Source organism: Carcharhinus amblyrhynchos, chromosome 27 (assembly GCF_965287045.1).
Source record: "Carcharhinus amblyrhynchos chromosome 27, sCarAmb.v2.hapA, whole genome shotgun sequence".
In the NCBI taxonomy this organism is placed as follows: Eukaryota; Metazoa; Chordata; class Chondrichthyes; order Carcharhiniformes; family Carcharhinidae; genus Carcharhinus; species Carcharhinus amblyrhynchos.
The window spans coordinates 27,311,749-27,329,267 of record NC_137350.1 but is presented as its reverse complement, the minus strand read 5'-3'; the positions used below and the strand labels follow the sequence as shown (position 1 = coordinate 27,329,267).

At 43.2% G+C, this 17,519-nt stretch overlaps 1 protein-coding gene across 1 annotated transcript in view; it reads right to left on the bottom strand.

Moving 5' to 3' along the window:
* The window catches only part of cavin1b (caveolae associated protein 1b), a 73,967-nt gene extending 56,892 nt beyond the window's left edge, over nt 1-17,075 (bottom strand). The window contains exon 1 of the mRNA XM_080213407.1: nt 16,459-17,075. Coding sequence (XP_080069533.1) covers nt 16,459-16,875 — 417 coding nt within the window. The 5' untranslated portion in view covers nt 16,876-17,075. The remainder of the gene's footprint in view (nt 1-16,458) is intronic.
* Nucleotides 17,076-17,519: the final 444 nt, after the last annotated feature.

Here is a 17,519-nt window from a genome sequence, read left to right as displayed (position 1 = left end):
ACAGGAAAAATATGATTGTCAGCTGAGAGACAAATCTCAGGTAGAATCGTAGAATCCCTACAGTGCAGAAAGAGGCCATTCAGCCCATCGAGTTGGCACTGACGACAATTCCATCCAGGCCCTATCGCCAAAACTCTACTAACCCCCTGACACAAGGATGAATTTAGCATGTTCAATCAGCCTAATCTGCACACCTTTGGAACGTAGGAGGAAATTGGAGCATCCAGAGGAAGCCCACGCAGACACGAGGAGAATGTGCAGACTCCACACAGGTCCCTGGTGCTGCGAGGCAGCAGTGCTAACCATTGTATCACTGTGCTTCCCCTAGGTAGGTGCTGCTGTCCAATAGGACCATCACTTTGGAGACACAAATTGATATAACATCATGTAACAGATTTGTCAACAGTCCCACTGTAAGCTCTCTTCTGCTTTAAAAGGCATAAAAATAACCATTCAACAAATCAGTTTGACAGCCCAAGGATTCAGTTGGCAGCAGCCTTGGCCCCTCCTTGGAGCTCAGTGTAGGGTTACAAATGTGTTTGCCAACAATAATCTGAGGGTCTTTCTGACCAACAGAAACTGAGGGGGCTTTCTGCAATGTTGGAGATATCACATCCTGCAGATTAAATTTTAAACTATGGTCCATCTGCCCGCTAAGGTGAGTGCAAAAGATCATAGAATCCCTACATAGAATGGGAGACCATTCAGCCCAAGAAGGCTACACCGACCATAATCCCACCCAGCCCCCATCCCCAATCCCACACATTCACCCTGCTAGTCCTCCTGACACTCAGTGGCAATTTAGCATGGCCAATCAATCTAACCTGTGCATCTTTGGAGTGTGGGAGGAAACCGGAGCACCTGGAGGAAACCCACGCAGACACAAGGAGAACATGCAAACTCCACACAGACAGTGGCTCAAGCTGAGAATTGAATCCCTGGCGTTGTGAGGCAGCAGTGCTAACTACTGTGCCACCGTGCCACCCTGCTATTTGTAGAAAAAGCAGGTGAGCTCTCTCAGTGTCTTGGCTGATATTTTTCCTTCAAACAACACCACTGAAAGAGATTATCTAAACATTGCTGCTTGTGGAAGCTTGTTGTGCACAGATTGACTGCTGTGTTTCCCATGTTACAAAGTGACCACCCTCCAAAAATGCTTAATCAGCCTTGAAGTGCTTTTTAGATGCGCAAAGATTGCGAAAGAACATAGAACATAGAACATTACAGCGCAGAACAGGCCCTTCGGCCCACAATGTTGCGCTGACCAGTTACAAAACAATGACCCACTAACCTAAACCAATCCCTTTTCGTCCATAAACCTATCCATGGATCTCTTAAACGCCCCCAAACTAGGCGCATTTACAACTGCAGCAGGCAGGGCATTCCAATCCCTCACCACCCTCTGGGTAAAGAACCTACCCCTGACATCCGTCCTATAACTACCCCCCCTTAATTTAAAGCCATGCCCCTTCGTGCTAGATTTCTCCATCAGAGGAAAAAGGCTATCACTATCCACCCTATCTAAACCTCTAATCATCTTATATGTTTCAATAAGATCCCCTCTTAGCCGCCTTCTTTCCAGCGAAAACAACCCCAAATCCCTCAGCGTCTCCTCATAGGACCTCCCCTCCATACCAGGCAACATCCTGGTAAACCTCCTCTGCACCCTCTGCACCCTCTGTACCAGAAAGGTGCTATATAAACTCAAATTTTTACAGAGTCTCTTAACTTGACTCAATGAATGGGGTTTTCTGAGTCCTACTCCAGTTGTGGATGGGATGTGAAAAGTTGAAGAGTCAAAATGTTCTTCAAGTTTCCTCTTCTGCCCATGGCAATGCCAGCTGGCGATGGGTCCAATAAATACGGTACAATGGGTTTCTCATCTTGAAAAGTTATTTGCAATCTACACGTTTGATATTTGATGATAAAACTACTTGATTGTTGGAATACTCCCAATCCTCTCCTCATCAAATGTCCACACAAGTGCACTTTGGGGAAATGTGTTGTAATAAGATGAGGGAACAGGTAGTCAATGTTCTGGTCATCACATTATTGGAAGGATGTGATTGCACTGGAGGTGGCACAGAGGAGATTCACCAGGATGTTGCCTAGGATGGAACATTTAAGTTATGAAGAGAGGTTGGGTAGGCTTGGGCTGTTTTTGTTGGAGCAGAGAAGACTGAGGGGTGACCTAATTGAAGTGTCCAAGATTATGAGAGACATGGACAAGGCAGATAGGGAGCAGCTGTTCCCCTTAGTTGAATGGTCAGTCATGAGGGGACATTGGTTCACGGTAAGGGGCAGAAGGTTTAGGGGGTGATATGAGGAAAAACCTTTTTACCCAGAGGGTGGTGAGTGTCTGGAATGCGCTGCCTGGGGGGGTGTAGAGGTGGGTTGCCTCACATACTTTAAAAAGTACCTAGATGACACTTGGCACGTCATAACATTCAGGGCTATGGGCCAAGTACTGGCAGATGGGATTAGGTGGGAGTTAAGGTGTTTCTAATGTGCCAGTGCAGACTCGATGGGCTGAAGGGCCTCTTCTACGCTGTATGATTCTATGATTGTAATCTTATCCCCATTCACTTCGGCCATGGGCAGGATCTTCTAGTTCCACAAAACGCAAATCCTGCTGCGGGTTCCCTGATGGTAGAGAGTGCAAACAGTTGGAAATCCAATTGACTGGGGTGGGTTTGAAAGATCCCGCTGGCAGCCGGACAGCATACAGAAAATCCTGCCCCATGTGTCCAGAGGACATTGGCAGCACCCCAAATGTCGATTAGTTAGAGTCACAGAATATTAGAATCCCTACAGTGCAGAAGGAGGTCATTCAGCCCATCGTGTCCGCACCGATAACAATCCCACCCAGGCTCTATCCCCGTAACCCCACATATTTACCCCACTATTCCCTCTAACCTACACATCCCAGGACACCAAAAGGCAATTTAGCATGGCCAATCAACTTAACCCACACATCTTTGGACCTAGAACAGGCTGGAGATCCAATTTGGTCTCTGAATTTAAAAGAATTTTGCTTCTACTTCCAGTAAAATTCGAAGGAAATTCCCAATACCTGTGTTCCAGCACTGGATAATCTTTGGAAGTGGGAACCTTGATTGACATTCCTTTTTCTAAGTACAATGAAATCGATTATCATGTTGTAATTGTCGCTGTGGTTCAGAACAGTTGTTAGGTGTTGTTTGAGAGATAATAGTTGACCAGCACATCTGGAAAACCCCCTCTTTTACGTCCATGAAGGAATCACCTTGGTTTAGCATTGCACCTGATTATGGCATCTCAAACAGTCCAGTGCTTTGTCACCATTGCACTGTGTCATGTGCTCAACTGACAGGAGGTGGGACTTGAAGAAGCACTGACCCGCAGAAGTAGAAAACATGAGATATACTTTCAGGTGATCAAAGACACAAGCTGCACCATCAATCCCGTCAACTGGTTTTCATTACTTTGCCCACATGCAAGGAAACCAAGCTGGAATGTCAAATTCTAAAGCATAACATGCAAAGATTGTAAGACCAGTAGGGAATGACATATGACCAGTCATGGAATTCTACAGTGTAGAAGAAGGCCATTCAGCCCATCAAGTCTGCACTGACTCTCTGAAAGAGCATCTTACCCAGGCCCACCCATTGCCCCACACATTTACCCCACTAATCCCTCTAACCTACATTAAGTGGCAATTCAGCATGGCCAATCCACCTAACCTGTACATCTTTGGCCAGAATTGAACTGGGTCCCTAGCACTGTGAGGCAGCAGCGCTAATCTTGCCACCCACATGCAAGCCATGATCAGCACACTCCTGTTAAATGGCACAGTAGGCATGAGGGGTTGAATGGCCTACTCCTGCTCCTTGTTCGCATATTTCATAAGCTGCCAACCTGCAAGCAGTGATTGCCTGAGAATAACATTCGCAACAGGTAGAGATTACAGAACAAGCAGATCACAATTATAGAGAAGCTTTCTTTATAAAGAATGTATATTGCTGCAATAGAAAAACTGAGCTCCACCTTACATTGCAGCTAGAACTCAAGGGGTCAGATTGCAGCTGAAACCTGGTAAATGTTTACATAATTCGCCGTGACCTATTATGCTTGGATGGGGATCTGTGTACAGGGTGAGTGAGAATGATACACAGGAATTTAAAATGTGAATCATTGCTATGTCTGGATTATTCAGGCGTTTTTATCGGGGCTAGTTTGTACCAGTTCCCAACGCCCATACTCATGTCTATTTGAATAGTGCACTAATTTGACCTACAGTACAAAACAAGCTCGAGAAAGCCAAAAAAAACACTTAAAGGGGGTGTGTGTGCTGATGGGGTTGGTTCCTGGAACATTCAGCTCCAGAAACTCTGATAAAATAAACCAAGTTATGAGTGTTGGAAATCTGTAAGATAAACAGAAGTGCTGCAAGTCCACAGCAGTTCCATCAGTGTCCGGAGTGATAAGACTGGCTGTGGTTCCAAGGCCAGAAGCTTTGTTGGAACTGAAAACTAGAATCAAATCAAAATCCTTTTTATTGAACTGAACAAAGCAAAGGTGGGAAGAGCGAACAATGGACAAAAGTCAAGATTCAGATCTGCAAATTAGTATCGTGTCAAAGCAGTTGATTATTTATTCATAGGACATGGGCATCACTGGCTGGCCAGCATTTATTGTCCATCCCTAGTTACCCAAGGGCAGTTCAGAGTCAACCACATTGCTGTGGTTCTAAAGTCACATGGGGGCCAGACCAGGGAAGGAGGGCAGATTTCCTTCCCTAAAGGATATTAGTGAACCAGGTGGGTTTTTCCAACAATCGATGATGGTTTCATGGTCATCAGTAGATTCTTAATTCCAGATATTTTTATTGAATTCAAATTCCATCATTTGCTGTGGCCAGGTCCCCAGAACATTAGCTGACTTTCTGGATTAATATTCGAGCGATAATATCGCTCAACCATCATTGCTGAGTTTAATAGTTGGCAACGAAGATTTTAAAAAAAGCATAGCATATACAGAAAATTCTGAGAATATTCAGCTGGTCAGGCTGTGGAGAAAGAAACAGAATCAAGGGGTGGGATTTTCTGGCTGCACTTAACCCAAGACTAGAAAATCCTCCCCAAGGTCAACGGGCCTTTGTGTGGTCCTGTCCCACCCACCAAGATTCCCATGGCAGTAGGACAGGAAAATTCCACTCAACATTCCAGATCAGTAAAAAGAACTTAACAATATCAGAAATAGGAGCAGGAGAACTCTTGATGTTCACTCCAATATTCAATAAGATCAGGGCTGACCTCTGACCTCAGTCCCATTTTTACATCCTACCTGTCGATTTCTTTACTGACCAAATAAATAAGGGAATGAAGGGTGGGACTTGAGCAAGATCCTGTTCCAATGTTTATCCCTTTCTTAAATGACAAGAAGTTCCAGCAGAGGTGAGGATATATTTACAGTGACAGGGTATCACCCTGGTGGAAATGGGCCCACACTGCTATCTCAAAATGGATAATTTCTTTAACAAATTCTGTATTCTTTGGTTAAAATAATAGTTGTTATCAGCAAAGATAGAAGCTCTGTCCTTTAGGGATTTTGGGTCAAAATAGTTACTTTAAATATATCTATAAATATAAATATTTCTCCTGCCCTCAAAGCTGCCCTTAACTTGGCACTGACTGGCAAGAGCATTTGTAATAATGGCTCTCTTGAAAGCATTGGTAAGTGCTAGTGTTTCTGCACATGAGGTCAAGGTGAATTGGTTAAAAAATAACCTAAAGCATAATGACTTACCGAGACAAAGGCAGTTTCACCATGACAGCACCAGAATCAACAAGACCTGAATCTGATAATAAGAGGTTCACTCAAACCTTTGGTGAGTTTTTCAAAACTGGAGTTAGTATTTTTTCTAGAAACTTGCTGCATTACAACTATTGACAACTGTACAACAATCTTGACATAGTCACTGGTTGTAATTGCACCGACCATAGCTGGAAACACACAAGACACAGCTCCACTCATGATAAATCTGCTTGGCGTGACATTTATATTTTTCTTAAATTGAAGTCCACTGATGAGTAACAGAGCAAATCCATTCATCGCGTTTTATCCAAGCTGAAGACAATAGTCGCAGTTCAGACCTGCTGCCTGAGCCAACCAGTCGCAACATTTACAGGCTCAAATCATGGAAATAAACTAACTCAGTTCCTGCAGTACATTCCTAACTCTTCATATCTCTTCCTTATATGGCATTTTCTAATCACGCTTTTTATAATGTTTCATCATGTTGTAACAGCTCAATGCATGTCAAAAAATTCATTTCTTTTGCAGTGTAGTTATTGTTATTATGTAGGCAAAAGTATCTAACTGAATATCCATCAAGTCCAAGGCTGGGATTTTCCAGGATTTTCCTCCCCCTGTTGACAGGATCTTTGATCCTGTTGAAAGTCAATGGACCCTTGCAGTGATGGAGCTGGGAAATCCCGGATCTGGACTTGAGCACAAAAGTCAAGACTGAAACTGCAGTGCAAGAGAGGGGGAATGCTTCACTGCCAGAGGTTTCTGCTTTCAGGTGAAACAATAAAACAATGCACCGTCTGTTCTCTGAGATGAATAGGAAAAATTCCATGGCACTATTCTGAAGCTGAGTAGCGAAGTTAACTCCAGTGCCCTGGCTAATATTTATCCCTCAGTCAACATCAAATGGCACGTTTTCCCCTTGTCTGCGTGTGTTTCCTCTGAGTGCTCCAGTTTCCTTCCATGATCCAAAAGACGTGCTAAATTCTTCCGTGTACCCGAACAGGCACTGGAATGTGGTGACTAGGGGACTTTCACAGTAATTTCATTGCATTTAATGTAAATCTACTTGTGACACTAATAAATAAACTTTAAACTTTTAAACTTTAAACAAGCAGATTATCTGGTTTTTATCACAGTGCATTTTATGGGATCTTGCGTCAAGCGAATTGATTACCCTGTTTTCTACATTACAACAGTAATTGCACTTCAAAAGCACTTAATTGACTGTAAAAAGCTTTGCAATATCCAATGGTTAAGAAGGAGATTGCATAGATGCTTTGTGTGTGTGTGTGTGTGTGTGTGTGTGGAGGGGGGGGGTGTGTCTGTGTGTATGGGGGGGTGTATATGTGGTGTGCGTGTGTGTGTGTGTGCGTGTCTTGTGTGTATGAGTGTGTTTCTATGTGTGTATGGGGGGTGTGGTGTGTGTGTTACATGCACCAATATAAATGCACACATATACTGTAACACAGATATTGATATTTCCAGTAAAGAAAAAGCTTACTGTTATGGTTGTTGAATTGTCCTGTAACTTAGTTTCTCAAGTCAGAATTAAGGGTTTTGCTAAAAAAAAAGCATGGAAACTAAACTGAAGAACTTGGTAACTTATTAATAGTATCAGGATAATAACATAAAGCAGTTAATTGTTGCAGATACGCATGGACATGCTCTGAAAGCATCAGGTTCTGACAACTCCTGCACAAAGCAGGCTCAGGCAGAGAAGCCAACCCGTCTGAAATAAATCCAAAATCAAATAACATTATTTCATTATAAACTAACTATTGGCAGGAACATTACATTTGTATATAACAGTTGCGGGTGACAAAAGAATTCAACGCTGCGAGACAAAGAAAGTCTGTTTAGTTTTAATATGAAGTTAAAAAGCGGGTGTATAAATCAATACATTCCTCCCGCAAGCACTGAGCAATCAAATGCGCCACGGTTTTATTCAACTTGTAAATTAATTCACATTTGAAACCACTATAGCTTTATCAAATATGTGCACCAACATATATTTGAATAGAAAAAGAAAGTTAAAAGCGGGCGTCCACATTTGAAGTCATGAAAGTTGTGGTAATAATCAGCCCTACACTGCCAAATCAATTACAGATTAACTCAAGTACATGGGAGAAACATTTAATTGCTGGCTTCCTGTGTGGGATGCAGTGGTAGGTATTTTCGGTATTGAAGGCATTTGGGAGGTGTGATTTCAACTCTGGCAAGAGGGAGTTATGTTGGCCATCTTTTATACTCCCTGCCCAATATGATTGTGGATGAGGCGCCCACTGTAGATCTTATCCAACCCTCTTTCCAGTGACTCAAATGGGGAAAGAGGATAGGCTAGGGTGTACAGTGGATACCTCACCCACTATCGTCCAGGCTGCACCTCAGCCAAAGCTGAACTTCACTTCCTCAGGCTTGGTGATGTGCGTTGGCTGTTACTTAGCACATTTCCCTCGCAACAGTGACTACACTTCAAACTTACTTCATCAACTGCAAAACCTTTGGAATGTTGTGAGTTTATGAAATTATGAATACAGCAGCCTTTCTTTTATTTTCCAGGAGGAACATCGAACCCTGGATTGTATAATTTGGCCACTGGATTCTCACAAATTTCTTTTATGATATTATAGAATTCCAACCGCACAGTCCCAGGTGGCACAGTGGCACAGTGGTTAGCACTGCCGCAAAGCGCCAGGGACCTGGGTTCGATTCTCAGCTTGGGCCACCGTCTGTGTGGAGTTTGAACGTTCTTCCCGTCTCTGTGTGGGTTTCCTCTGGGTGCTCTGGTTTCTTCCTACAGTCTGATTAGGTGCATTGACCAGAGCGGGCGTCAAGAGTGTGGCAACTAGAGGAATTTCACAGTAACTTCGTTGGAGTGTTAATGTAAGCCTTACTTGTGACTAATAAATATACTTCAACTTTAAAAAAATCTTTAGGAGGTCAGTCGGTCCATTGAGACTGCACCGACTCAGAAAATAAATGTACATTTCCAATAATATTTATAAAAATTATTTGGTACACTTTCCTGTGCCTTTTTAGTGTCAGGCATTGTTCAGCACTCTCTCTTTAGAGTGCAACAATCTTATGGGTTCAAGTCCCACTGCAGGTGGTCCAGGGATGTGGAAAGCTCTGTATGAATACAAATTCTTTTCCTTTCTCTGTTTGATGCCTTCATTAGACTTTTAACTTTAAGACTCAAATTTTTCTCAACAAGCTGAGCTTGGATACGATGTTCTTTCCCTAAGCTGTGATCCTGTTAGCTGAATATGAATTGTGCAGTGTGCCTAATTTCCAGGATGCACCACTTCCATTTAGCCTGTTGCACTGATGGAATAGAATCATAGAATCCCTGCAGTGCAAAAGGAGGCCATTTGACCCATCAAGTCTGCACTGACAACAATCCTACCCAGGCCCTATCCCCATAACCCCACATATTTACCCTGCTAATCCCCCTGACACTAACGAGCAATTTAGCACAGCCAATTAGTCTGACCCACACATCTTTGGAGTGTGGGAGGAAACAGGAGCACTCGGAGGAATCCCACACAGACACAAAGAGAACATTCAGACTCCACACAGACAGTCACCTGAGGCCAGAAGCGAACCTGGGTCCCTGGTGCTGTGAGACAGCAGTGCTAACCGCTGTGTCACCATGCTGCCCTGTATTTTTCTTTAGCTTTTAATACTTTCTATGCAACATATAGGCCTGACTTTCTGCTCCTGTTTTCATCAGATAGGTTTGGTGATGGGTGTGGAAAGTCTTGCGAGTTGTCCAAATTCATGCCAATGTAAAAGCTTGATGCAACTATTCCCCCACCCTCCAACCCTCCCCATGGCCTCCCTCCCCACCAGTGACATGTTGGGTTTCCCAACATTCAACATTAGGAACATTATTTCCATACATTAGCATATAATTATCAGACCTCCACACGTGGATTATCTTCCCCTGTAAGAAAGACTATCCAAGCCTATTGAGCTCAGGCAAGATTTTCCAGTTTTGGGGCAAGCACGGCTAGAAAAGCCCAGCCAATCGTTGGGGAATCCACCACAGATGTTGTCTTTAGTGGGACTGGAAAATTATATGGGAAAGGCTGGAAAATGCCTGCCCAACACATGCAGATTTGTGCTATAGATAATCATTTTTTTGTTCAAAAACACACCCATTGAATAAGTCTGGGGAACTTAGGCACAGATTTGCAAAGTTCATGGCTTGGCGACACTCCACTATTCCACTGGAAGTGGCTAGTGTTGACCAAATGATAACTATGTGTTTTATCAGTGAAGATTCTCCACCTTGAACTATCTGACCGTTCAGAGCCTGAGATTTTCAAAGACACCCAAGGCTAAGTGGGAAGAATCCTGTTCCAGTGACAGGTCTACATCTCCAGTCTCAATTATGGGGCAGTTGGGTTGGTCAATCATCAACAGCAACCCCCAGTGTGTGAATGTTTCTGAGTCAGATTATCAGCTCTGCCACAGCTAGCTTCCAATTTGCTTTCAGAGGATATGCCCATTGATAGAACTATAGAATCCCTATAGCGGAGAAGAAGGCCATTTGGCCCATCGGGTCGGCACCAACTCTCTGAAAGAGCATGGCACCTGAGTTCTTCCCTCCTATAACCCTATGCATATACCATAGCTAATCCATCTACCCTACACATCTTTGGATACTAAGGGGCATTTTAGCATGGCCTATCAACCTAATCTACACATTTTTGGATTATGGAGGGAAACAAAAGCACCAGAGGAAACACACGCAGACAAGGAGAGAACACGCAAACTCCACACAGACATGGGAAGAATGTGTAAACTCCACACAGATATTTATCCAAGTCAAACCTGGGTGCCTTGTGCTGTGAGGCAGCAGTGCCCTTTCTTGCATTAATGTTTGAGCAAACACGTTGCTGCTCTGAGATTTGGATTAAGCTGGAGGACCGCACACTTGGTAAAGAAAACACACCCAGCGCAATTTAAAGCAGTGATTGGCAGCACGCTTCAGTAATTGAGAATGTTGACAAAAACATTAGAACAAGGAGCAGGGGAGGTCATCCAACCCCATTATTCAATAAAATAATCTTCTACCTCAATTTCACATTTTCACATATCCTGTGGTTCTATCGGTGTCTGACATTATCTATATGAATACTTAACGAGTTTTAACTGAGTCAACTAATGTAGAAAACCTCCTGTAAAGGTGACATGTTGTCTTTCTCTACCACTAACTCAGGGTGGAACATATAATACAATGAATAAGCTCAATTTAGGAATTGATCACTGAATGCCTTCAGTAAGCTGACCTTTAGGGGAACATATTTTTGAAGGTGGGTGTCTGGCACAGGTCCTTGTTATGATGGTTGGCTTCAGTCCCGGATGATCGTTCCACATCCAGCACATTCTTTTCTCAGTAGTATTATATTAATCCCTTGTGTCTATTGTCACACGGGGGAATGGAACATTTTCCTATCCCAAGAAATCTGAAGATAGCTTCATAGATCAGGAGCAAAAATGAGTGAAAAGAACTCTCTCATTTTTTTCTGGAGCCAAGCATATTTTCAACTGTGCATACTAAAGGTTTTAAGGCATTGTAGATTAAAGTTTATTTATTAGTGTCACAAGTAGGCTTACGTTAACACAATAATTAAGTTACTGTGAAAATCTCCTAGTCACCACACTCCAGTGTCTGTTCTGGAAGAAGGATTTAGCATGGCCAATGCACCTAACTGTGCGAGGAAACTAGAACGCCCAGAGGAAACCCACGCAGACACTTGGAGAACGTGCAGACCCTGCACAGACAGTGACTCAAACCACGAATCGAACCCGGTCCCTGTTGCTATGAGGCAGCAGTGCTAACCACTGTGCCACTGTACCACCCCGTCATTAACAGCCTCATAACATTATAGAGCCATAAGTGAAATGGGGATCAGCTGCGCACAAGTTTGGAGAAAAGAGTCCAACACATGTTTTCAATGGACTTCTGACAAAATTCCAATATCTCCTTTGAGCTGTTTCATCTCTGAAGAAACTTGAAAGGTGGCAGGTCAAAAGCAAGAATGATCAACATTGATTTTATTAAGAGAGTATTATTGACCATTTTATTTTTCTCAAATGCGTTCTTATACGATTATGCAGTTATTCATGTTTTCTTTCTCACATTTCTAAGTGGTTTGAGCATTTACCAAGCAAAGCATGTACAGTTTGCTTACTGGCTTTGCCAGAATAAGCTGAAAGGAAAGTTGCTTTGCTCTCTGACAGTGCAAGACTTCATAAGGTCTGAAAAAAGTTTGAAGACAGCTTGTAGAATTAAGTGGGAGACGATGGAATAGTGATAATATTGCTGTACTGTAATCCAGAGGCTCAGACAGAATTCTCTGCGTGCATGGCTTCAAATCCCACCATGATAGTTGGTGGAATTTGAATTATAATAAATCTGGAACATAATGTGACCATAGTGGGATTTTCCCCATATCCTGGTGGCATGTTCCATGGTGGCGGAGGCTTGACTGCCATTGCCCAGCAGAGGGATCCTTTGATCCTGCCTCTGTCAATGGGGTTTCTCCTTCTATACAACCCCTGCTCGGGTCGCTGGGAAACCCACAGTAGGGGTTTGCCGTTGGCAGGACGGGAAGATCCCACCGGCAAGAACGGCTAGTAAATTCCAGCCCACGTAACTATCATTGACTGTTGCAAAAACTCATCTGGTTCACTACTGCCCTTAAGGCCATCCTTGTCTGATCTGGCCTAGATGTGATTCCAAACCAAAGCAATGTACTTGATTTTTTATTACCCCACCCCCCTCACTCCCCGGCCCCCAAAATGGCCTCAGTTCATGGGCAACTATGCCTTTTTTAAAAAGTTAATTTTACAGAACATGGGCATTTCTGGCTTTGACCAACATTTATTGCCCATCCCTAATCGCCCTTGAGAGGGCATTTAAGAGTTAATCACATTGCTGTCAGTCTGGAGTTACATGACTAGGTAAGGACAGCGGATTTCCTTCCCTTAAAGGGGCATTAGTGAACCAGATGGGTTTTTTTGACAATCAACTCATGACCACCGTTGGACTCTTAATTCCAGATTCAAATTCCACCACCTACCATGGTGGGATTTGAACCTGAATCCCCAGAGCATTACCCTGGTTCTCTGGATTGCTAGCGTGGCAATAATACCATGACACCACCACCAGCATCCCATTAAAAAGTAATTACGACTCAGAAACAGGCCATTTGGATGAGCTGTTTATCTTCCTCCCACATAACTTAATCTCACCCTTTTAACATATCCATCCATTCCTTTCTCCCCATGTAGCTTCTCCTCTCCATATGTGCTAATTGTCTCAATCACCTCACGTCGTAACAAACTTGACATTCTTGCCATTCCCTGGGGTTCCTCCCAAAGATCTTACTGGATTTATTAATGATTATCTTATGCCTGTGGATCACAATTTCTGACTCTGCTGAAGGTAGAAACATCTATCCAACCACACTTGACCCAAAACTGGAAAATCCTGCCGGAGATCAACGGACCTCTGCATGGTCCAACATCCCTTCCCTCCACCGTACGCTGCAATTCCCGTGGCATGCAGGACAGGAAAATTCCCCCTGCTGCATCACAAGTCATCTTTATAGATCAATGATATGGCTGTAATCACATCTTCAAGGTTAAGGCACAGACAGAGGCACAAAACAGCAAAATTATTGCGTTTTAGGTTACTCTAATTTCTGTACCGCAAGAGGATCCTAAATTGGATACAGGATAATTATTGGCCAGAACATGCCGAGATCAATTAAAGGGTATTTTCAGTTCCTGGTAGATTTCCTCATAGAATCGTAGAATCCTTACAGTGCAGAAGGAAGCCATTCGGCCCACTGAGTCTGCACCGACCACAATCCCACCCAGGCCCTATCCCCGTAACCCCACATATTAACCCTACTAATTGCCTAACACCAGGGTCAGTTCAGCATGGCCAATCAACCTAACCCGCACATCTTTGGATTGCGGGAGGAAACCGGAGCACCCAGAGGAAACCCACGCAGATACGGGGAGAATGTGCAAACTCCGCACAGATAGTGACCCAAAGCCAGATTGAACCCTGGCGCTGTGAGGCAGAAGTGCTAACAACTGCGCCACCGTGCTGTCTGTTGATTGACAGATGCCGATGCATTGCTGATTCCTCCTAACGGTAAATAACTGTTTTTCTACTTTTTAATATAATCTGGCACAGAAATTTGGAGAAGGTGTGAGATGTGAAAGATGATAGCTGGACAGGATTTTCCAACCACACTTGACCCAAAACTGGAAAATCCTGCCGGAGATCAACGGACCTCTACATGGTCCAACGTCCCTTCCCTCCCACCGTACGCTGCAATTCCCGTGGCATGCAGGACAGGAAAATTCCCCCTGCTGCATCACAAGTCATCTTTATAGATCAATGATATGGCTGTAATCACATCTTCAAGGTTAAGGCACAGACAGAGGCCATTCAGCCCATTATCAGCTGACACTGATTTTTATAATCCCATTCCTCTGTCTTTCTGTATATATTTATATACTCTTACTTTTTAAACACCCATCCAATTACTTTTTAATAATACGTTAAAAGCCATCTGGGAGAAAAATCTCTGTGCACATAGGTCTCCTAATTCCCCCCTCTTTGTTCCCATTGTAATTTGAACTCAATCCCCATGTTACCAATTCATCAGTCAGTGAAGACAATCTATCACTACGTTAAGATTTTATTCATTGCATTTCATTTTCACTACAGCAGTGACTAAACTTCAGAAAAATATTTAATTGGCTGCTAAGTGCTTTGAGATGGCAGTGGTCATGCAAGGTGGTATGTAAATGCACGCCTTTCTTTCACTTGTGTCCTATCATGGTCTTTAGTCATTTTGAAAACCAGAAGCCTTAGCCTTCTGAAAAGCAGCCTGGGTTTTTCTAGACTGTTTTTATGTCTATACCCTTTTGTTTGTGATATTGCCGCAGTGAATCTTTGTTGCACACTTTCCACAACTTGGTCACTTCCCCGCCAATGGGAATCACACGCAATCCCCCAACACTGACCTAATTACTGCCTGCACAAATGTAACAATTCTTTCCTTTCATACTTAATTCCACCCTCCCGCCCCCCGTGAGCAAAACCAAGAATCCCACTTGGCTTTTTAATGACATTTATTTCCATTCATTTTCATTTTAAATCGCAGCTGCCACAAGTGTTAGAAGTGGATTTCCATTTGCTAAAACTGCCCCTCGAATGGGAGTTCTGGGTGTTCCGAGAACCAGATATGAACATCCATTGACTTTTGTTGTTGCTGAATTCCCCGTTATTTTTGTCCTTTCTAATGGCCCTACCCAGGCCATGCACTGTCGTCCAGTGGAGGAAGGGGGTGGGGGTTTGATTGCAACATACTGTCAGGCATCTACCACAGACTTTTATGTGGCATGTGAGAAGTTGGAAATGGTACAGACAAACATTCACCCAGAGCAAAAACTTGCTGGAGAAACTGTGAAATTTTATTTTTCAATAGTTCACTCGTATCAGCTATGCTTTCCATCTGCACAGATTTCTTAGAAGAATATCATAAGAATAATTGCAGCTAATAGTCTTCTTACTGCCGTGCCACACACGCACACACACAGATACCAACACATATACACACACATACATACATGGACACATACACTAACATACACAGCCACTCACACCCATACACACAAACACAAACATGCACACAGACACACACACAATCACAGTGCAATAAGGTTTATGTGACATCTTAAAGTGCAATAGGATAACCTTCTAACTTTGGCTGTGTTTTGTAACATTTTTACAGTTTCATTCAAATTATCTCGAATGGCGGTCTGTGTTGGCAATAATATTTCTGCTACATAGCAACCAGACGATATCATCCAGCTCATAATCTGCTCACTGCTTAGTGCCCTCAGACTGCCTTGATCATAATTGTCTGATGCACATGATTAAGATTTGTTGTTTTGTTTTGTACCAAGGGATCGGAGTCACATTATTAGCTCCGCACCAAGGGTTCACTGTGAAATTGCTCGAGTAAGTGTCATTTCACACAGTCTGTTGATTAAGCTTCCTACATATACAGTTAGATCTCACCACAGCCAACAAGCAACCCCACCCTAACTCCTGGGTGAAGTTTTATCATCATCACTTTTGATAAATGTCAGGAAGTTATTTGTCAGATAAAGTGAATCTGGTTCCTGCACCAGGTGGATTAATTTTTTTCCCTAAAGTCACTTCAGTATAGAACCAGAGAGATATAGTATAAGTCCCCTAATTCATTTCAAAATGGGTAGAAAATGATATTGGTTTCAAACTGAGCTCTGTCTGATCACAAACACACACACACAGGCACACACAGTGCAGACACACAGATACACACACACATACATAGTACACACACATATGCAGTATACACATACACAGTGCAGACACACAGATACACAGATACACAGACACACACAATACACAGAAATACACACAGACACACACACATAATACACACAAACACATGCACACATACACACAATATACACACAGATATACAGACAGACAAAGGCACACACACAATACACTGTGACACACACACACACACACACACACAGACACACACACATTATTAACTTCAGTGAAAGGCTTACCTGGTAAATCATGACTTTGAAGTTATTCCGTTTCAATAATGTGGCCTCATTTGTCTCAAGTTTCTTGATCTGTGCGCCTTGCTTCTCCATGTTGTGTTTGATGGTCTTCACGTTGACATTGACTTTCCGAATCTTCTCCAGCATCTTGTCAACGCTGTTGCTGGTGTTGGCTTGCGACTTGGTCAGCTTGCTGAGTTCATTCTGGATGTTGAAGACGGCATTTTCCATCTCCAGGTGCCGCTGCTCCAGCTGCTGCTGGCTGGTTTGGATCTTGTCAACCATCCCCATCACTTTGTCCAAGAGGGTGAGCACCAGCACCCCATTGAACTGGGCCTCCGTCTTCGGGGTTTCATCCTGCTCCTGTGGCTCAGCCACCTCGGGACTCTCCTGCTCTTCGGTCTGCATGGAGTCTGCCATGGTTAGAAATGTCAAACTGGGATTAAAAATACCAACTGAACTCAGGCTCGCTGTGCTGGGATCTAAGCCAGTGAGTGGGGAGAGAGAGAGAGAGAGGGGAACGTATGTGTGTGCTCTCACTCCAGTCACACAGCTGCTCAAGAAGCATCCAAAAAAATTTTCAAGCTTAAAAGGACATGGGCTAACTCCACCTAGCTGTGTAGAACAAGATTGCTAAAGTGCATGTCAGCCCCCTCCCTAAATTATTAGAATAGTTGGGAAGGAGTTGAAGACTTTCAATGCAAGCACAGGCACATCTAATGAGGAATGCACGTTGCCAACATAAAATATCCCAGATCTTAGACAGGAATGTACACAGAGCGGGCCTCTGACTTTGTACTCCAGATATTTTAGAATTCCTGATAAATAAATCCAGCTATGAAACAGATTGCTGCACAAACTAGCCACACATACGCACACACACTCACATACAAAGAGACGGCTGAATTTCCATTGTTGAAAATTTACTTGGCTAAGCGGTTTGTGTTTATAAAGAAAGCTGGATTTTAGTACAGAGTCCAAGTCACTGTTTAATCCGACCACTGTTAAAATCCTATCCATACTTTATAGCAACCTTGAAACCATTTCCCTCAGAATGGGCATAA